General features: G+C 34.9%; 1 protein-coding gene across 3 annotated transcripts in view; it reads left to right on the top strand.

Annotated features, from left to right (window-relative positions):
- CENPK (centromere protein K) overlaps positions 1-22407 on the top strand; it is a 42115-nt gene extending 19708 nt beyond the window's left edge. For 2 of the 3 annotated variants that reach the window (XM_030004492.2, XM_030004494.2), the window contains 9 exons: positions 1946-2047; positions 4024-4080; positions 8117-8189; positions 12433-12479; positions 13838-13920; positions 14031-14138; positions 14427-14556; positions 18839-18892; positions 21755-22407. In XM_030004492.2, the coding sequence (XP_029860352.1) occupies positions 1946-2047; positions 4024-4080; positions 8117-8189; positions 12433-12479; positions 13838-13920; positions 14031-14138; positions 14427-14556; positions 18839-18892; positions 21755-21913 (813 nt within the window). In that variant the 3' untranslated portion in view covers positions 21914-22407. The remainder of the gene's footprint in view (positions 1-1945; positions 2048-4023; positions 4081-8116; positions 8190-12432; positions 12480-13837; positions 13921-14030; positions 14139-14426; positions 14557-18838; positions 18893-21754) is intronic. The other variant, XM_030004493.2, reaches the window with a different exon arrangement.
- The last annotated feature ends 240 nt before the right edge of the window (positions 22408-22647 follow it).

Raw genomic sequence — 22647 nt, forward strand, 5'->3', positions numbered from 1 at the left:
TGCTTAGTTTTTTTACTAGCCTTCTGTGGGGGACTTCTCTGGAGGTATTTCAGAAGTCTTAATAAATTATGTTTATGTTATGGAGACATTCCAAGACTTAGGAGGATAATTATTTTCCTTTGCAAAAACTGTCCTCATTAGACCTTATCAGGTCATGGCAATCCACATTTTCTAGTGTTCTGTTTTTAACTACTGATGCAACAAATTTGCCAGGAAAGCTTAGTAGAAGTATTGCTACCTTTCAGTTCTCTAGAATACTTCCAGTGTTCAGTGAGATGTTCTGATTTGTGTCTTAGCCACTCTGCTATGGCATACTTGAACGTTGAAGGTACTAGTTGAATATTTCTCTCATTTTAAATTATTCAAGTTTCCAACGTAATTTTCTGTGATACTGCATTTTTATTCCGAAAATGAACAAAAGGTTGAGTTGGGAATTTTGGCATCATTAAGAAGGCAGGTGTTTATTTCTTCTTTAGGTCTTTATCTTTTTTTAATGTCTCTTTTTAATTGCGAAGTATTTGGTGGGCTTAGTGATCCATTTAAGTTTTTTTTTTTAAAGGCTTCCTGCATCTTGTATGTCTAGGAAATCCTGGTTGCTTGTTTTACCTTAAAAAAAATTTCCCTTTGAGTGCCATTTTTGCCCTTCTTGGTTTTTTTTCCTCCCAATTGCTGTTATTGTTCATCTATATCTTTATAGATTTAACTAGGATTAAATTTCTGAATTTGGATGTGTTTCTATCTGACCCAACAGTTTATCAAATTTTTTAGTTTAACTTGGGTTGATTTTTCTCTTGCCTGTCCTGGTGTCCTCTTTGCTTGGCTGCCTGCATATCTTTCATGGGTTTTTTGTTTGTTTTTCAAGTAACCTCTAGGAAGCTTTAATTTGTTAATCAAAAAGATTCTAAATTCAAGTTGTCATAAGGAGATATAGGTTAGGACATCTATTGGAAGACAGAGCAGAAGTAACTATGCCTAAGAACTTTGCAAATACATGGAAAAGAAGCATGGCTTTGTAGATGTGAGATTCTCTTACTGTTTCTTTACTAGAGTTGTGTCCTGGTTTCAGGTGGGATAGAGTTAATTTTCTTTCTAGTAGCTCGTATAGTGTTGTATTTTGGAGTTAGTGTGAGAAAAATGTTGATAACACACTGATGTTTTCAGTTGTTGCCAAGTAGTGTTTATTCTAAGTCAAGGATTTTTCAGCTTCTCATGCCCAGTCAGCAAGAAGGCTGGAGGGGCACAAGAAGTTGGGAGGGGACACAGCCAGGGCAGCTGACCCAAACTGGCCAAAGAGGTATTCCATACCATGTGGTATTATGTCTAGTATATAAACAGGGGGGAGCTGGCCTGTGGGGATCGCTGCTTGGGAACTAACTGGGCATCAGTTGGCAAGCGGTGAGCAATTGCATTGGGCATCACTTGTTTTGTATATTCCAGTCTTTTTATTATTAGTATTGTCGTTTTATTATTGTTGTTATTATTATCATTATTAGTATCTTCCTTTCTGTTCTGTTAAACTGTTCTTATCTCAATCCACGAGTTTTTACCTTTTTCTTTCTGATTCTCTCCCTGTTCCTGCTGGGTGAGGGGACTGAGTGAGCGGCTGTGTGGTGCTTAGTTGCTGGCTGGGCTTAAACCATGACAAGTTGTCAGGAAATAAAAATCACCATTGCAGATAGTCAAAGCTGTTTTGAAAATTTAGGGCTTTGTGATTCAATTTTAAAAAACATTATTAGTGTCTTCAAATTTTACTATAGTAATATAGTTAGCTGATTTTACTGAGTGATTGGGTGCTATTTAGAAGTACAGGGAAGTTAACTGAAAGCTTTGGATTCAGAGGGATTGCTCTGTTACCTGCTAGTTCAGGTCAAGTATGTATGATTCAGTAAGCTGTTAATAATTATTGTAGATCTACATAATAACTGTTCTATTTGCTCGTTAATAGGCTGAATATTTACCAGAAATCACCAATGACTCAGTTTGTCCTGTAGATGCCAAGGAAGAACTCTTGAATGAATGTGAGAGTATTTGGCAGAAGATGGAAGAGGTATGCAAATCACAAGTGATAGACTAGATCTGTTGTAAATGTTCCTTAGCATTTTTTTGTTCATTTTCCTATCCTTCACTGCATGCTTACCACCACAACAAAACAAGGGGAAAAAAAAAAAAAAGGAAGAGAAGATCTTCAGAAAGGCCAAAGATAGAAGTGCTGGCAGGGGTGAAGAATGCCTTGCAGTGTCAAACTTTGTTTACAGCGTGCTGATGTTATGATTTAGTTAAATAGAATGGGAGTATATGTTAAAACTATGGAAAATTAAACAATTTACTTGTGTTCTGGTAGTACCAGCACACTGAGACTCAAGACCCTTCCCTCTTTAGCCTCATGCAAGATGGGATTCAACTGCTGTTCACAAACACTTTGGATCTTAAAGGAGAAAGAGAATGGGAGGAGAAAGAGCCTTACCAGGATGACGATGTTAGCATATGCTCATGCAAATTGACAGTTACATCCTCAAGAATAAAATTTATCTATCTCAATATATGGTCCAATATGCTAATAATAACATTTTAGAGGGAGTTATTTTTATTTACATGAATCCCAGGAAAGATAAGCTTTTAACAGTTCTGAGGGAATGCTATGCATCCTGTAAGATTCTGCTGGTTCTGAAAAATTATGTTCTAAATTATATTTTGAGATACTTAATTGCTTCACTCAATTTTATGTGGTATCTATATGCTATTTGCTTGAGTTCTGAGTTGTAAACTCAAAGCATTAGAAGTATCTGAAACTGAAGTAAAAATACTTCCCAACTTAAAGTAGAACAAAGCATAGACAACCTACAGTGCAATAGTTTTACAGAATTAGATTTAAAAAGACTAATGTGATTTTATTTGCTGTTACAGGTAACTTATCTTAACATTGAACAAGTGGCAGGGAATCCTGTGTCTAGGTTTCTGAAATACCATTAGTTATCAACACAAGTTTTGTTTGGCACCACTTCAGAAGATGTGAACTATATTTGGAAGTTTCAGGTTAGAAGGGAAGTTAGAAAGTTTATTATTTTGAATTTAATAGACAATCTTTGGTATCTTGTTCCCAGCATCCCCAAAACAATATAGGAAGTGATAATGTGTGTTATTTTTGGAAGTTGATAAAAACAGTGGATTTTTATTACTTCATGATTGTTGCATTCTGGATGCATGCATGTTTCAGCAAAAAGTTTAAACAACTAATAGTCATTGAATTAGCTCCTAGGTTATATGGTTTATGATGTAATGTTCCAATGATTGTGTGTCAGCATTAGCAGTTTTTATTGGAGAAATCCTGTATTGTGTTTTGGTTCCAAAACATTAACAGCAAGGTTTCCAAAGTACTGCTTATTAGTTTTACTGCTTAATAGAATACATCCTGCCCTGTCATGGGGCAGGTTAAATTGCTGACAGTTATAAAACACAAAGGAGTTTAGCAGGCATCTCCTGATGAAGCCTTGGATATCAGTGGTGGCTTGAATTTCAGGCTTAATATATATCCCATTGCAGTCATGGGAGCTGATGTAGTGCACTTCTGAAAATGAGACCATTTCTGAAGTGTACAGTATACTGCCCTAAATGAGTTAAAACTGAAAATGTGTATTATAATGTGATTGCTCTGTTTGGAGAGCCAGAATAGTAGCAGCAAATGTGTTAACTTCTCAGCAGCTTCCCCATTCAGCCTTGTCCATGACTCACTCTTCCCAGTTTCTCATGTTCTTCATCTGGTCAGTGTCTTTCCCTGTATGAACTTTTCCCTCATGACTTGCCTTTTCCCTCAAATCATACATCTTTTCTTAGCTGTACTGTGGTATGATTTCAAAATATTTCTTAATTTGCTGTTCTGGGTCAGGCTCTGAGGGATGTGGTAGGAGCCAAGTCAACTCTTTTATTCCTATATTAAACAACTTCTGTTCAATTTCTAAGCATTGTGTTCCCTTCTTACAAAAGGGAAGAGTAAGTAAATGTTTGTTTTGTTTATTTTCTATCAAGTGCCAGAGCAAGCTAAAGGTACAAGGAGGAAAAACACTGCCAAAATTAGATACCACGGTAAGACAATTTTTTTTTTTTTTATTCTCTACAAAATATTTGGTTTTCTTTAAAGATACGGTGTGTTTCCAAAAGAAGGAAACTAAACTTACTCTCTAAAGTTGACAGCTTTACTCTTATTAACTTTGAAGCTGTATGCTGAAGTATGTGTCTAGCAAATACTGAAAAGTTGCATTTGTGTATAGCAAAAAGGTTCCATGCAGTCCTGCCACACAATTGATAAATGACTTAACATAGGCAGCAAAATGGAGTGGTATGTAACTTCAATACCCATTTGGACTATTTTCTAATCGGTGTATAAGTAATTTGTGAAACTGTATTGATCACTTTAGTTTGGCTCTGGAAGTTTGTATTTGCCAATTGCAGTTGTTCCCTTTGTGGATATTGGTAGGAAATGGATGTGCTTGAATTAGAATGAACAGAGTGATGCTGAGTGCACGAACGTGAGCTCCTGTATCCCTCAAATTTTGGGGAACATGCAAAAAGGCAATGCTGGCTCACTGTTTAGTTGTTCATAAATTCTAAATAGGAGCCTTTAAAATAGAATTCATATGAGGACCCCAAATTCAGAAAGTATAAATAGTTAAACATTGGGCTGGTTGGGTAAAATATGTAGGTCTTATAAATCGCCATCTTATGTGACTTCAGTAAGAGTATTCAGATGGTTAATTCAATACACTTGACTGAATAATTAATAAAAAGAGCACTTTTCAGAGATGTATCTGTTGAATACATTCAGATGTTTTAATGCCTGTGTAATGACATTAAACTCTTGCTGCTAATAATGTATGTTCTAAACTATTATTTAATCAGAATAAATAAAGGAAGATGCATATTCAAATGCATAAAATACAACCTTTTTCTCCTTTCAGGATTCTAGATAAAAACCTCTAAGTAGAAATAAATTTTGTGTCATTTTAATTGGGTGTAGACTGAGGTTTTTATGTTTCTTTGCAGCTTTACTGAAGCACATTGTACCCTTGTAATTAATACTTAAACTTCCGAGATATGCTTTTCTTGAAAACTGTCATAGCAAGACAGTGATTAAATGGAGTTGCCAATTAAGATGAAAATAAGATTGCACTTCATAATAGAAAGTAGGGAGGAGAGGAAAAGGTCATGTTATATCGTCTGTCAGCAACTTTCTTGGGATGTTATTGCAGCCCTAACATAGGCACTTGTATTGACCCAGGAAACTACAGACCTGTTAGTCTAACCTCAGTACCTGGAAAAGTTATGGAGATCATACTGGGTGCTGTTGAAAGACATTTAAAGAACAATGCAATCGGCAGGCAGAGTCAACATGGTTTCACAAAGGGAAAGTCCTGTTTAACTAATTTGATATCCTTCTATGATAAGGTCACCTGCCTAGTGGATGAAGGGAAAGGTGGTGGATGTAGTTTTTCTAGATTTTGGAAAGGCTTTTGATACTGTCCATCACAGCATTCTTCTGGACAAGTTGTCGAACTGTGAGATGAGCAGGTACACGGTATGCTGGGCGAAGAACTAGCTGAAGGGCAGGGCTCAAAGGGTTGTAGTGAATGGGGCTACATCTGGCTGGTGACTGGTCACCAGCAGTGTTCCTCAGGGCTCAATTCTAGGGCCAGTCTGGTTCAATATTTTTATCGATGATCTGGAAGCAGGAGTTGAATGCACCATTAGCAAGTTTGCTGATGATACCAGACTGGGAGGTGCTGTTGACTCTCCAGGGATAAGAGGCCTTGCAGAGGGATCTAGATAGATTGGAGCACTGGGCAATGATTAATGGCGTGACATTTAACAAGAACAGATGTTGGATTCTGCACCTATGGTGGAGTTACGCTGGGCACAAGTATGAACTGGGCGAGGAGTGGCTGGAGAGCAGCCCTGCAGAAAGGGGTCTGGGGGTGCTGGTTTGATGCTAAGCTCAATATGAGTCAGCAGTGTGCCTTGGCAGCCAAGAGGGCAAACCACATCCTGAGTGCATCAAACACAGCACAACCAGCCAGTCAAAAGAGGTGATTATCCTGCTGTATTCAGCGTTGGTGCGGCCTCACCTTGAGTACTATGTGCAGTTCTGGGTCACACAATCTACGAAGGACATGAAGGTCCTTGCGTGAAGGTCCTTGCATGAAGTCCAGAGGAGGGCAACAAAGCTGGTGACGAGAGCTGGAACGCACATCCTACCAGGAGCAGCTGAGGACTATGGGCTTGTCTAGTTTGGAGATAAGGAGGCTGAGGGGCAACCTCATTGCTCTCTACAGCTTCTTGAGGAGGAGAATTGGAGAGGGAGGTGCTGATCTCTTCTCCCTGCTACCCAGTGACAGGATGAATGGGAATGGGTCAAAGCTGTGCCAGGGGAGGTTCAGACTTGACATTAGGAAGCATTTCTTTATCGAGAGGGTGGTCAAGCAGTGGAACAGGCTTCCTAGAGAGGTGGTCGATGTCCCAAGTCTGTCATTGTTCAAGAGGCATTTGAACAATGCTCTCAATGTGCTTTAACTTTTGGTCAGCCCAGAAGTGGTCAGGCAGTTGGACTAGATGATCGTTGTAGGTCCCTTCCAACTGGAACCATTCTATTCTATTTTCATTATAGCTGGCAAAGAAGCTATGTTTTTCTTCCTTGCTGTTGACCTTGTTACTAATGTTCATTCCTTAATCACCTCAAGACTGTAATCTTGCCGTGTACTCTCTGGTTTTATCCTTTACATTTGGGGTCTGATCCTGGTCTACGATGTAAAGGGGTACTTACTGAGCAGCGTATTTTGTGAAGAATGTATATAGGGCATGAGAGAGAGGCATCTGATGTACATATTTGCTGTATGTATTTGTCTGTTGAAAAGACAGTCCTTGATTTAAGGTTGCTGAATGGAAGTGTTAACTTATTGGAAAGGGTTTTTTTGTCCAGTTACTGGAACATCCAGAACATTTCGTACATCCTTTTTTATCAAGTTTAAAGCAACAAAGAATGAGCTGATGGTACTGCCAAGAGTAGTGCTCCATTACAAAAGAGATGACACCACGTGATCTAGAAAATAAGAAATGTTTGTATGGTGATTTTTTCTTTTGTTTGGGGTTTGTTTTCTTTTCCTTTATTTTAAAAGGTTGGCTTTTGAAGATGCACTTTACAAAGTTATTCTGAGTAGTGAAAAGCTAAGCTTAAGTTGTCAATTCTTGATATTTTTATAATAAGAACTCAGCTGATGATTCTTAGCATATTTTTCTCTTTTTAGTTGATGAAAAGCCAAATACAATATGCAGTGCTTTTTACGGAATGTTTGACCATATTAGCAGTACCTTTTGTATTTAAATGTATGCTTAATTTCTTACCAGATTACTTGTAATATGATATCTCTATGTAATTTACAGTGTATTTGGAGAAAAATTACAGGTGTAGTCAGTTTCAAGAAGTGGAATAGTAATAATGAATATATTCTTTCTCTAGAACATTGTAAGATATTTAAATAAGTACATTTTTTTAAATCTATGTTGTTTACTTAGGGTTTTTTTAATAAACTTTTCTGAACTGGTGTTTTTTCTTACTGCTCCTGTATTTTCAGTGATTACAGTGAGCTAGAGCACTATTTCTAAAGCATTTTTTGTTGAGTCCACAGATGTCATTTTGATAGAAGATTTATTTGACTACTGATTTTTTGGAAGCCAATCATTTGTTTAGTAATCACACATATCAAGCACAGTCCATTAACCTTAAATGTGTATCAGCCATGCATCTAAGGAGTGGGGATGTGAAGTATTGTCATTGCTTCTAGCGGCTCATCTTCAGTTGTGGTTATTGTCTGATATTACAGAGGAAATTGGGGGAAAAATGCCAACTCTGACTTCTTCTGATTTCCCCCTTTTGAAAAAAGAATAAAAATGTTTCTTGATCCCTGTGAGTGGCTTTTTAAATCTTTTGAAGGAATAAGTGGTCTATTGTAATAGATGGTCTTTTGTTTTCTGCTGTATGAACTTAATTGAATTTCTATCCTGTACTATCTCATTTTACTCCATGGCAACTCAACACACTTCAAGAAATGCTTCTTTTCTTCTTGCACAGCTTTCCTTGTTAATAACGCGAGTGAAAGCTTTACAAGCGGAATACAATCAATGGCAAAAAAGAACTCCTGAAAGTAAGTAACTGCTTCCATGTAAGGTATACTTAAACTTCTGCAAAGTCTCTTTCATCTAGGCATCTTAAACTGTGTATATATCAAATGTCTGCTGGTTTGTATTTTTGCATTATAACTATTAAAACATTAAATTAAATACTTCCCACAGTAGCATGTATGTTTCATTTCTGTATTCTTCTGGTACTTCAGTTCTAAGTGAACTTAGAATTCAAAGTGAATTCTACTAAATCTTATGATTCTGGACAAATAAATGCATGATTCATATCACCATTCATCAGTTAGTTAAATGGAAAAATAACTGTTAGCAGATCACCTATCAAAATAACAAAAGTTCAGTATGCTGTTACCCTCCTTAAGGTTTCTCCTTTCTGTGATTGTTTCTTCTCCGTCTTCCATTTGTATTTACTTTTTAGGACAGAATGACTTTGGCAAATAATTTTGTCTTTTAAGAAGCTGACATATTTTTTATCTTTCCAAGTACTGCTAATAAACTAACAATAATTCACCCAGACATATTTTTAACCATACATTCTTGATTTTTATTATTAATACTTCACAAAAGTGTGTTGTATTATGACGTACTAGCTGAAACTTTGAAGTAAACCTTTAGCGGTAAGCCCATTACACCATAATAAAATATCTATCTTTGATTTAACAGGGGCCAGAGATTTCAGGTCAAGAAAAGGTGGTAAAAGACATTTCATTTTAACAACACAGGAATCCAGATCACTTATGGATCCTGAGAAGCACAGACCACTGAGACAAGTGGTACCTCTCATATTTTGTTAGGCATTATCAGTCAAAAGGTATAAATTCCTCAGTTCTTCAAAATTCTTTTTGTACATAAGCGTCAGTGCTGACTGATTTTACTCTGTTGCAAGGCTGATGTGGCCAGATACTGAAAATAAAACCATTCAGAATCTAAGTGTGAATAAAGTAATCTGTTTTTTCACATCTCCCATTTGGAGACTTCTAAGTAGTAGTTCGCACTACATTATCATCAGTATTCTGGTAGCACTCACTGTTATGTCTCCTGTCAAGGACCTGTTAGCACCTTTCAACCTAGTAAAACTTAGTAGTTAATCTTTAAATGGATAAACTGACTCATTTGAATATTTTTATGCCAGAAGAGGCTCGGTTTTTTTAGTGTTTAGAAAATGATAGGAATCTGGTTTAGACAGCAGATGGTAATTTCCAGTATTTTGTCATTTGGCCAGATTGGAATGCATTTTCAGATGAACATTTAAGTCACTTTTCCAGCTTCTTTCAAAGTTCATGTACTTGCTGCATACTGTGATCAAATAATAGGAGCTGGAAAAAAAAAGTTTTTCTTTCTTCTAAATAGAATAGAGTATTAGAATAAATTCATAGTTCCTGTGCTTTGTACACCTGTCTCTAAGAATAGTCAGCTTCAAATGCTTCTTAGAGGTATGTAGACCAAAAGTATGACATTGAATGAATTTGGGAAAAACTGGTTCTTAGCTGCTGCTCATGAATAAGCTTCTGGCTTAAAGCAAATGAATTGAAAGCACTTACAGTTTTAGTCCGGGTAAAATACCTGGAGATGTTAGGTTTCCTTAGTAAAATATGTAATTATTTTGAACTTTAAGCTATTTGCTTAAAAATATTCTTGGGGCTTGACGTATTTTTATTGGCTTGCTGACTTGGTTTGCTTAGCCATTCATACTTGTTCCCAGGTGATAAGATTTATTATTAGAAATCTTGATTTTGTACTAGAGGAATGATTTATGCATATTATAATGCAAATAATATTTTGCAGGAAAAGCTTTGCCTTTATGGCTACCTTTCTGAGGGAAGAAAAAAAGTTGCTGCTAAGAATTTGAATAGAGCTATAGTGCTTGTAAGCACAGTAGACTCCTCATTTTCATACATCTTCTCTGTCCATCTTGGCTCCTTTCTACCTACTGTTTGTTTTGAAGGAGGAATTACTTAATTGAAAATATTGGCTGAATATATCCAAAAAGGTATAGCAGAAATTCTAATTTCACACAATTTGCTAGTAGAGCATGCATGTCAGGCTGTCTTGTTACTTTAGTCTCCACTTTTAGTAATGGCCGGTTCATTTCTTGTAAATGAGGGCATGTCAGCATTTCAATTTTAAACCTTATTTTCTGAGGTTATAACTTGGCAATTCTACATTTCTTTGGGCACAATATTGGCAAACAGACTTGAATCCACAATGCAAATTTTATTTTTGCAAAGCTTTTACTTTAGTCTCTTGTTCTTTCTCAATTTCTGGTACTATTTATGTAGCTCTAGAGCTGCTAAATCAGCTGAATTAAAACTTTTTAACAAGCATTTGGCTCATAAAAATAGAATTTAAGTTTTACCTTTGCAAAATAAGGAAGTGGAAGCAACCGTATTTTAAACCATATAAAACAGTTGTGGTCCCTGCATAATTTCTATTTTTCTTTGCAAAATATCAGTATTCTGCCAAATTCCATTTTAATAGGAGTTACTGTATAAACATACGCATAGCAGTTGCTTTTACATTCCTAGCATCTGGTAGTATTTTGCTTAGTAATTGTCAAACAGCGTTGCCTAGTGATACATAGTACATCTGATTTTTGGAAGTGTAGCAATTCATAACTGAAAAAGCTTTAACTGATAGAAGGTAGAACAACCTGTGTTCTTTATAGCAGCAGCTGCCATAATGTGTTCTCCCAGTGTCTTACATCTGCATTGTTCCTTCATAAATAAGGGTTAGTGATTTCTTTCCTAGCAAGATGTGGCCTTCTCTTCTAATACTCACACAATATGAATATTGAATGGGAAGCATGTACTCAGGGTTACGTAGCTAAAAATGAAGAAGTGTTAGAAACCAATAGTAGAAATTGATAATTCCAGTTAGTGAGGGCCCACAATAATCACAGGGGGTGGACAGGGGAAGGAGTTGTATGGGTTTCTTCAAATACACCAGTGAATGTCAATAGAAGCACACCAATGAATTTTATCATGTGTATGTAGGATATTCATGTCATTAAAGAAATCTTGCTCTAATAATAGCACAGACCACTACCTCCCACAGCTCTTAAACATAAGCTTGATTTGGGAGCACTCTACTCAAATTTTCTGTCAAAATTTAGAGACAGTAATTCTCTCTCTAAGTAAAAGGGATTTTATTGTGACATGTAATTTAATGCACTTTGAACTCAGTAGTTTTGCTGATTTTAATCTCGGAACAAACACTCCTTTTAAAACTGCTGATCTAAGGCTTCTCAAAATTTGTGGAGATAAAAACTATAAAATTACTTTACCAAAAAAGTACTTTTATACATTTATGAAATCAACTGGTTTGTATTTAGGAGATATTTAATGCTTTTATGAGAAAGTTAAGGGTTTTCCTTTTTGTTAAAGGAAAAGCTTTTCTTGAAGTAATTAGGATTAGAGATTCAGAGCCCAAGCTTGGACAAAAAATATCCCTATCATATTAAGATTTAAATCTGTTAGAGTAGCTTTCATTTTTCCTCTTAATAGATTCAAATGCTTCAATTTTTCAAAAGTCATACGTTTATGCAGATGCTGCAAGTTGAGATGGAACTGAGAATTGACTGGAGTCCTTTGAAGGCTATCAAATACAACAATTCACTTTTTATTCAGAAAATCCATGACCCATAAATTGCTGCCTTTTGCAGAAACATTCTGGGGAACATTACCACATCCTTGAATAGTACTGTACTTTCCCTTAAGTACTGCTATTGCTCTGGGTTGGAGTTAGGATACAGGCCTTCCTGGGCCTTTCCTCTCCCTACATGTTGATGTTCTTGTGGACAGTAAGGATGGTGACTTGCTTTTTAAGTTCTTGAAGTCTGATAGGTTTTACAATCCTGATCAAGCATGTGGGAGGCTTTTCAAGAAGGAACTGGAAGACTGGAAGAATTTGATTGCCCACATTGGTAATACTGATTGAATACCTTCCACTGAAAAAAACAGGCTTGAAGTATGACTGTACTTTGCATTTCAGTATTAATGTACCTATACCTATATACCTGAGCTAGTTCAGGTATAAAAAATAACACAGAAGCATTAATACCACACTTGTTTCAGTCTAATTTAACTTGATGAAAAGTGACAGTAGGTTAGCCCAGCAGGACACCACTGCTGCTGACAGCCAAGCTAGTTTTTTAGAGACTACAAAAGTTTCTCTCTAGCCAGGCTGCTTTTCAATGTAAACAAGTCTATATCATCTGATGCAAAAAACCCAATTCATTTTATTTTTCAGTAATTTCTAACAATCCAGATGTACTGTTAGCATTAGGAAAAGAAGAGGTAAGTCTTTTTGTTTGTTACGAGATAATTAATTTTTGTTGAAAAAAATAAAAAAGTATATACAATTGTTGCAGTTTCCTATGACCACTCCTGTGGTGGACTACTGCTAAGATACTGTGTATGTTTCTTCAGGCACTGTTGTTCTAATGTGTTTCTTCCCCTGTATTACAGCTACTAAATTTCCTAGTTGTAATGAATGGTCTTTTAAATGGAAACTTTAAATATTGCATTTCATACTGATATAAAATAATGTAACATTACATGTTACACAGAAGAGTCAGTATTCTTAGATCCAGAGTTCTGTGGCAATAATCTGCAAATAATTTGAGTTCTTCCGGCTTTGGAAGAAAGAGAAAGATCAAGAATGCCTTGGGGGTAGCATTGGACATAGGTATGCAACATGACCAGTGAATATTCCTGTGGCTATGGCTTAAAAAAACCCAAACACTTCTGGTTTTCTTGTTCCTACCAGGTTTCTTCCCTCTAGTATCACTCACAACAGGGAACCCAGCTGCTATTAAGAGTTGTTTGGTTGCACACTTTCATTTGACTGTATTGCTATGGCATATTTGATCTGATATCCTATTTTGTGGCCTGTCTTGTTGAGGATTTCAAATTTTTTTTCAGATGTTGCATATATAGAGCATAATTGCTTCTGTAGAATATTTTCACAATTTTTATTGTGAAATATAAATATAAAAGTTCTCATAGTTTGTATGGAAGGAGACAAAATATATCCAAATCATAGTTTTGCATTAAAAAAAACATAAACTATTAGAAATACTACTTTGTAGAACATAATGCATTAATGAAAGACCCAGTCCACTGAGAGTCCACTCTTCCCTATCTTCTGGCTGCAGTATTTTTATTTCTCCCTCTTTCCTTTCCCAATTATGTCCATATCACTGTAGGCCATTTAATTAATGGATGCAATTAGTCTTTCTTTGCAGCAGGTTTGTCTTCTGAGTGCTGTATGCTTTATGTTGGTGCAATTAGCATGATTCATTCTTGCAAGCAGTTGCAATGATTTAGACAACACAGCCCTGATAGAGCAGATATCTTCTCCTCAGTCTTTCATGAGATGAGCAGTTCACGTGTGTCCTCCATAGTCTGCTTCAGGTACAATCAACTACGTTTTACAGAGCTTCAGTAAGACACTAATAGGCAGCTGGTGACAGTAACATTTTGAATAGCTCCAAGTGGATTTAAAAAAATAGTCTGTCACTCCATAGCCATATTTTTTTAAGAAATCACAGATAATTTTGGCCCTCTTTACCAGATTTATAGATGTAACCTTACACAGAACAAATACCACTGGGTTATCTGCAAACTCTAGGTTTATTTTTACTTTTTTATAGTTGCAGAAAACAAAGAATGATCTTGAAATGGTGCTGGCAACAGTTCAGTCAAAGAATGAACAACTGGAAGAAGATCTGAAAAGGTAATACAATAATGTGGACTTATGAATGCTGTAAGCTTTTTTTACCACGCATTATTTTTTTGAGTGTCCAGGAAAACTACTTATCTGTTGTGCCATTTCCTACTTTTCATGTTTCAAAGAGAACAGCAGTGGCAGGAGGAACAGGAGCAGGTAGTAGCTGCTCTTAGTAGAATTGAAGAAGAGATGAAAACCCAAACTGAACAACTTTCCAGAAAAAGGTATTTCAACAGTGTTTTTATATTGAAGAATTTAAATATCAACAAAAGAAAATGAGCAAACAAACTCTTAAAACATACTCCTTGTTTTGTTAAATAGATCAAATAATAACTCAGTAATCCATATCTGAAACATGAAAAATATTGCTACTCTCTGCTTATATCCTGTGATTCAAGATGTTGAATTCACAACAATAGAAAATAAGGGATTTTTTTACTGAAGAACTTTTCAATTATTTTATTGAATTTCATATTCTATTGCTATGTTTTTACTATTAATTTGAATGTTAGAGCACTTCAACAACTGCAAAATAAAATGTCGAAAGTAAAGTCGTATAAGGAAGGACTCTCGAATGCTCTGGGTGAATTCCTAGGAGAACATTTTCCCATTCCAGAGAACGGTGGAAGTACTAAAAAGAAGGTAAGATTTTCTTAGTAGCTGTTAAATTTGGAATGTGCAATTTCTGTTTAATTAGATGCAATATCTTTTTAAAGTCACTAGTATAGAATCTGCAGTTCTATTTTGAAATAAGTAGAGTTCATACTGCTGATCCTTTAGGTTTAATTGATATTTTTCACGCTGGCTTATATTATTTAAGGCTGTTTGCAGCTGGATATTTTCTTTTTTAATGCGTATATCCTTTACCCAATGAGATGCATAGCAATGTATTGTATTTCTTACTGAACTGCAAGCTGTGCCAAATTTGGAAATGGTGATGGGTTCACTCCAAATTGTTCCATTTTCTTTTTTACTGGACTAGGCAAGTGGCTTCATATTTCCCTTGGCAAAGCAAATTTTAATTGTCTCACAATGTTTTTGGAACAATAATAAGGACAAGTGTTTATAATTATAGCGTAGTTTGGAATGTTAACCATCAGTTTCTGTTCAGGCAAACTGGGCCAAAAATTATCTTAAAACGTTAAGGAAAATAGGCAGTCAGGGAGTATTTTGCATAATAAATTCAAAATCTGCAGTAAAAATAAACCTTTTACCATTACTATTTGAAACAATAGTTACAAAAGCTACAAAAAAGGTGGAGGTTGATTTTTGATTTCAGACACACTTCAGAACACAGAAATAGAAAGGATTTCTTCAATATAGTTCCCTGTTATTTCAGACAACTGCATAATATAATTTCTTCAATATTATCATTGAGCTCCATTTTAAAACTAATTATTTTTGTTACTACCGTTTCTGTTGGGGTTTGTTCTAGTACCTCAGTACTATGGTTAGAAACTATCTCCTAATTTCCAGTCTAAATTTGTTCATGTCTAACACAGATCCATGTATTCTTATGCCAGTATTGTCCCTAGAATAGCTCTTTCTTTCTTGTGTTTATTCCTCCTGATAGTTATAGACAGCAATCTTACACACTTTCTTTCTTCGTTTGGCTAATTGAACTAGCAAAGCTTTCTTGTTCTTATCCTGTAAGGTAGGGTTTTTTTCAGTTCCCTGACTTATACTAATAATACCTATTTTTCTCTACTTGCTTCAACTTGGATTCATCTTTTTTGGAACCTGGTAAAAAACAGTATTATAAACAAAACTACTAGCTCACAGTCATCACAAAAGCAACTAATTACATCCTTGTCTTTTTCTTCCTGTTATTTCCAACTGATGAGCTCTGAGCTTTTAATAAAAAAAAAAAAAAAAAAAAAAGACTTGTTTTTGCACAGAAGTACGTATTTTGCACATAAAAATACCACACGAAGCCTTCAAGGCATGATGTCCATTTTCAAAGTCTAATTCAACCATCTTATTCTATCTTAGTTCTTCTGCATATCAATGTCTTCCAGTTTCCTGCTGTTACTAAATATGATACATTTTGCTCCAACATTAAGAAATTAAAGCTTCAGGGATTTAATTAACTGTCATCTTTCAATCATGTATTTCCTGATTTCAGCCTGGTATGTCATCTCCCTATTTGCTAGTTCTTACTCATCTTAAAATTGTTCTAGGACATGCCTCTTCAAACACTGACAACTTTCCTAGATGCATTTTAAGCAATTATCTGTTTTTCCCATATGTATGATTATTATTTTCTTAAAAGTATATTTCCTATAATGAGATACACCAGTTTATTTGCTCTCATTTATGTATGTCGTAGAAAAATATAGGCTGGAAGTGATTTCTGGGGATCTTCCATTCCAACACCATCAAGGTAGTGGCAATGTCAAAGTTAGATCGAGTTGTTCGTGGTCATATTCAGCTATGTTTTAAATATAAGAAACAGTGAATTCATTTGTGTGTTTCAGAATTCTGAGGAAGATTTTATGTTAAGATCTCCTGCCCCAGAGCGAAATCAACTGCTTGAATTTTCTCAGCTTCTGTTATACTATCAGAAATTCTTATTAGCTCCCCTGCCTTCATCTCTCTTCCATGCAATTTTTCTTATTAAAATCTAAAGAAAAAAATAATCACCCAAGGTGTAGGGATTAATCACCACCTACCTTTCTTTTAATTTTACTTAAATGTAAAATTTATTTTGATAAATTTCCAAGCAAGATATTATCTTGTCTTAGTTTTAATTTTATTTATGCATTTCCTGAGCTCTTAAACACAGTTTGTTTTCTGACAAGTCTTTTTCTTTCTTTTCACTCGTTGTGAATTCATAGCTGCTTCTCTGTCTTTTGACTCAGTTGGATCTCAATGGCTCAACTGCAGGTCCCGTGTAATCTGCATCTAAGTGATTAACTGAAGGCAGGGGAGACAGCCATTTTCACCTATATTGTTTTCTTTGTTGTGTCAGAAATACAAATTTTTGGCATTACCAATGAAATTTGCTGCTATGTTGATTTGGGGGAACACATTATTCACACCTATTATCAGCTCGGTTCAACACTCTGGAAGCACTGAACTCTTTTAACTCTGTACATCAGTAATTTTGCTTCACTTCATGGAGACTTCCTGTGTTCTCAGTAGTTCTGTGTGAGGGCAAATGTGCAGGGCTGATGTCTGTGGGGCATGGCTCCAGAGCAGTCTGAACTGCTCCAAGCCTCGCTGCTCTGGTTCCACCCTCCTTTTACCAGGCACCTGCATTTGGGAGTGGGAGGCAAGACTGAATCACAGCAGCCCATGTTAGCTTCTGTTGGCCCAACACCTTTAGTATAGGTAGTGACTGAGGTAAGAATTATCTTGCATTTTAAATCTTGGATAAAAAAAAAGACACATTTTTTTCAAGATAAGAAATATGAGAAGTCATATGTTGAGGAATATTCTTTATGCCAATCTATCTCATGGAAGGGAGAAGGTGCCTTTCAGGTTAAATATATGCTGAGCATCCTGCTTAGAAGTGACTTGATAAGCATTAATTAATTAGAGATACTTATTACATTGGTGACACTTAAAATATATAAGTAATATAATTTTGCAAAGCAAGATACACAATGTATATTATAAACCCAGCAAATTAAGTTTGCTAGTTCTGTAAGAGTGCAAATGTCTTTAGACTAATTTCCTTAAGATTTTATTCTTTGTATATCAGTTTTAGTAATTACTGAAGTCATGACCTAATTTCAACTTTCAAACATTAATATTGAACCCACTACCTAAGTTGCGAAGTAGTATTTTTGGCCAGTGAAATACAACAGCCAAGGTTAAGAAGTATCTCCATGATTGCCCTAAGGAACCTTTTGCAGCTTCTTAGTGTAGATTCTATTTCCTCAGCCTAGTATCAGGACAATGGCACAAAGATAGGCATTATTGAGACCTAGCTCCATGGTTTGCAAGGCTTCCATGGAGCAGACACCATGTCCCCCTTGTGGCTTTCTGAAGGTGAGAATATTAAGAACTGTGACTGGAAAAAAGGAGCCAGAGCTTGCCTTTCACAAATTATTCTTTATTGCTTGTATTCCTTTTCTGTTCCAGAAGTGGACTTTGTATAAGGTGCTGCATGGCTGTTAATATCTTAGGACTTAAGTTGACATATTCAACAGCAGTGCTGAGTAAGCAGCTGCCAGTGCTGTATTATCTCCTTTATTTTGCTGAATGTGAAGTGGATGGGGAAAAAGGATAAAATTGAAAAATAAAAGAATCAGGTTCACCATGCAACAGCACAAGCAGCTTTGTTGGCAGTGCTGCCTAAGGAATCCATATCAATTTATAGGCAAATGTCTTGATTTGCTTGCTACAAATGAAAACAAGTAATTTTCTAATGATTTTTTTTTTTTTTTCATTTTTAACTATTCTATTTCTTAAGCTTGGCCTATTTTTTTAATTGAAGTTGAAGTAAGAGTAAACAAATATTCATCGGCCAATCATGAAAAAATATTAAGGCAGTATGAGCTGAAGTCTTGAGCTGTGTCAAATTTGCATTGTAAACATTTTTCTAAAGTTCATGAAAAACATTTTTTTTTCCCTAACAGATCATATTCATAGAATGTTTTGCACTATACTACATTATAAATATGTACTTGGTTTTATTTAAATGTAAACCCAGGTAGATATACTATGATTGCTTAAGATTAATCTTTTTTAATAATTAATTAAAAAATATTACATTTAAAGTGTATGATACTGAACTGGTAGATTTAAATACGACCTTGTATTTCTGTCATGACTAAATCTAACTAAAAGTCTTCATCTGTTCTGTACTATGCAGTCAAATAATTGTGTGATTATTTTTCTTTGTCAGTTAACATTTTTCCTGACTATTTAGTTTTGGGTTTTGTTAATTTGGCTGGGGGTGTGGTTGTCTTTGCAGAAGTCTTTTGAAAAGCCAGCTGTAGAACTGATAACACTGCATGAAATTTTAGAGGTAAGACTGTTTTGTTATGTAGAGATTTGGGGGATTTTCCAAAACTCAGATCTGTTCATAATATAGTAATAAGTAAATAACCATATATATCATATGGTTAAGATAGTTAATTGAAAAGTAGAATGTTTAAGAATGTTACGTCAGATTTCTATTTTAACTCCTATCAAATTAAAAGCCCAATTTTTTACAAGAGATGTGGCAATAATTCAGATAACTAAATCTTCAGTTTAAGCTGAGGAATTATTATCCCTTATTTCTTAATTTAATGATGATCATTTTAAAGAAGTTTTATTAGCCTTAGTGGCTCATATTAGAGGAGACAAATCCTATGCTTAAGAAAAAAATGAATTGTTCCATTTCATGCTATACTTCATACTGTTTCAATAAAAGTATTTCTGAAATATAATACAATAACAGTTATAGAAGGACCAATTAATGTGTAGTCTTGTGTACTATCTGGATTATCTCCTAGTATGAGGAAATCAATCAGATTAATGCATTTCTAATCGATTTTCTAAGTATGCCAGCATTGCTTAGTGTGTCTTTTTAATCACAGTGCAATTTGTCAATTTGATTTGCAAAGCATAATTTTGAAGGAGCATTAAAAATCTTTTCACTAGCATTGTTCCTTCTTGTCTTCAATGTAGTGTTTGAAGTGAAATTTCCTATTCCTCCTCCATCCTCACTCTTCAGATGGTTTTAAGTCTTCCCTGGGGGAAAGAGTTTTTTCCTGACAGAAAACTTGATGAACAACTTCTTGGTATTAAGGTGCTATGATCACTATGACGTTGTACTTCAATTTAAAGCTCAGACTTTGGGCTTACATCATCAAAATCATTTTACATGCTTCAAGTATCTCAGCATGCCTATTAATACCAAATTAGTCAGAGCTTGAAAACAGATCAGAATTTAAAACAGCCACATTCCCTATTGAATTAAAATTTTAAAGCTCTTCTAATACTTTAAAATTGCCCTTCATATTTTTCTGATGTTGTTAATCTCCTCAAAATGTGAACACATCCAAGTAATGTCTGACTTCCATTTGGAAGAACATAACTACTTTCAAAAATTCAGACTTATTTTTAACTGTCTTGGAGTAAACTGTCAATGTCCCTTATCTTTGTTTTATGGGAGGTTTTTTTGTTGAGCAACTTGGTTCTAACTTCAAGTGCCTGTTCAATTTCAAAAGTGTTTGAATCCTCAATCTCCATGTGTATGTTTGTTAAATAATGAAAGTGTACTTTTTTAATAAATCCACTTTGACAAGCTAGGTGTATACATTTCTATTATTTAGGTATATCAGTACCTACTTCATTAAATTAGCTTAAGTAGTAAGCAAGCAGTAAACTTTTCTCATGCAAACCTCAGAATTTTTATTATACTACTTCTTATTCCAGTAATGAGCTGAAATTTTTTACAAATTTAGTAATTCTTTTCCTTTTAAACAGTTTGAGGATTATTCCTTTCTGATTGAGAATTTAGTGAACTAGTTTAAGATTTGAAAGACTGTTTACAATACAAATGTATGTAAACTTACAGCCATAAAGGCTATTTTGGAATATAAGATGTCAGAAAAGACTAAGTAGCAATTCATCTAAAATAATGCATTTGGAGTAAGTACTCATAATTGGGGCAGATAAGTGCAAAAGACATAAACTGGAACAATTCTTCAGAATGTTCTGCAAAAGAAAAGCAGTATTTTTTTTCTTTTCAAATTTTCTTTTAATAGCACTTGATGAAAAAAGAGTAAAGTCTGGTAGTGAGGATTTTGAGTTTTTCTTTAGCAATAAAGAGGCAGACAGAATATTTTGTACCTACTGAAATTGGGAAAGCTGTAACATTTAGAAGCTCTGAGTAGAAAGGTGAAATATCTGGGATGAATAGAGAGAGCACCATGGGATAGGCAAGATTATTTAATCTGTATTGTGTGTAGTATTCCCCATGAGCAGAATTATGAGGACATAAACATGGTCTCCAAGAACAGAAAAATAATGTCAAAACTGATTTTTTTTTTTAACTCCATTAACTAATTCTGTATTTAGATAAGGAACAAAGGAGGAGTAAGGAAGCTTCAAGAGGACAGGAATTGTTGTAAGGTGCTTGTCATACTTAAACAAGAAGTGATATTAAGAATTTGGATAATCCATTTATGAGATGAGCAAACAGATTTGATGTGCAAATGTAGTGAAGTTAGAGGAGGACTATGATGTTTAACTTTTCACAGGTGCAGACTTTTTTTATTTCTAACACTCCCTACAGAAGGACACAAAATACAGGAAAAAGAATTCTTCTCAATCTAAGAAGACAGATTTTTTTTTTTTTTTTTTTTTTTTTTTTTTAGATTAGCAAAATGAAATTTACAAAACTTTTAAGATAGACATTCTTTTCTGCTAAAATCTGAAAGAGTGAGGGAGAAATACTATTTGTTGACAGTAAGTCATTATGGTTTTGAGGCAAGGGATTCCCAAAAAACTAGCTTTCCCTCTTATTTATTGTTTTAATCTTAAATTAACAGATACTGATTTAAAGATTAATTATATAAGGATTTATCCACCTTCATGTTCAGCTTTTTTAGGCATTCACTGTTACACTAAGAATTTTTGACAGATGGTGAAAAACTTAGTCTGGATAAAAGGAGAATTCTGATTCTAATTTTTACATCAAAAAAGATGTAATAAAGTTAATTGTAAGTTCTTCATTTTACTTCTACCTTGAACAGGTCTTGTATTTCTCCTGTGGTCTTGTATTTCTTATATTGCCTACAAAAGTGTCCCATTATAATAATTTGTGTAAATTCAGTTAAAGGAGATAAAAATCTAGCTCTTTTGTTCATTCCTAAATCTTATCCTTTTGGTCTTCCAGATTCTTATACACAAATTAATGAACACACCACATGACCCTTATGTAACAATCAATGACTCATTTTGGCCACCTTATATTGAGCTGCTGCTGCGATATGGAATTGCCCTGAGACATCCAGAAGATCCAAACAGAATGCGCCTAGAAGCCTTTCACATGTAGCGTGACCTATGTGTTTATTTTAAACCAGTACTCTGACTAGAGGGCTAAGACATACTGAAGTTCTATGATAAGCTTTTTTGTATCAGCAACCTCTTCTTCTTGTACGACTTGATTATTTTTTTTGTTTTAATAAAGTTTATATTTTGTCAGAGGGTGAAATACGAAGACAAACATTTTTACTTTTAACTGCTCAGTTACAGTTGGCTTTGTTTTATGGCAAGCGATGCCAAGATTTGCAGTGTGGAGGGTTTTTTCAGCTCCTTTAATAAGATGCAAATTCAGGTGACATTTAACAGTCCTTTTTACTTTAAAAAAAAATCATACGTTATTCATTACTTTTCTCATATGTTCCTTTCTTAGATTGCTTTAACTCTTCTCCATTTCCTTTAGTATTTTTTTTGTACTCTGTAGAGGCAAAATTTGTAATAACTCAGCTCCTGCTGTACATGGCCTTGTGAACATTTTGAACTAACAGTAAAGTGTCATCTCGAGAATGTAGGTTTTTTGGTGTGTTGTTTTTTTCCAGAGCTTTTGCAAACAAATTTATTGGCTTTAAGATAAACACTTAGGAAAGATGATATATCTTTCTGTGGAAAGGGCTGCAGATGTTGAGTGTGTTGTGAGTGTCGAGCATGCTTCCTAATCAGCCCATACTGTGTTATGCTATATTGCCTAACAGTATCTGTCTTCACTTTTTCAGATGTAGTTTAACCACTAGTACCTCCAAGTCCTTC

The sequence above is a fragment of the Aquila chrysaetos genome, chromosome Z (genome assembly GCF_900496995.4).
Source record: "Aquila chrysaetos chrysaetos chromosome Z, bAquChr1.4, whole genome shotgun sequence".
Taxonomy (NCBI): domain Eukaryota; kingdom Metazoa; phylum Chordata; class Aves; order Accipitriformes; family Accipitridae; genus Aquila; species Aquila chrysaetos.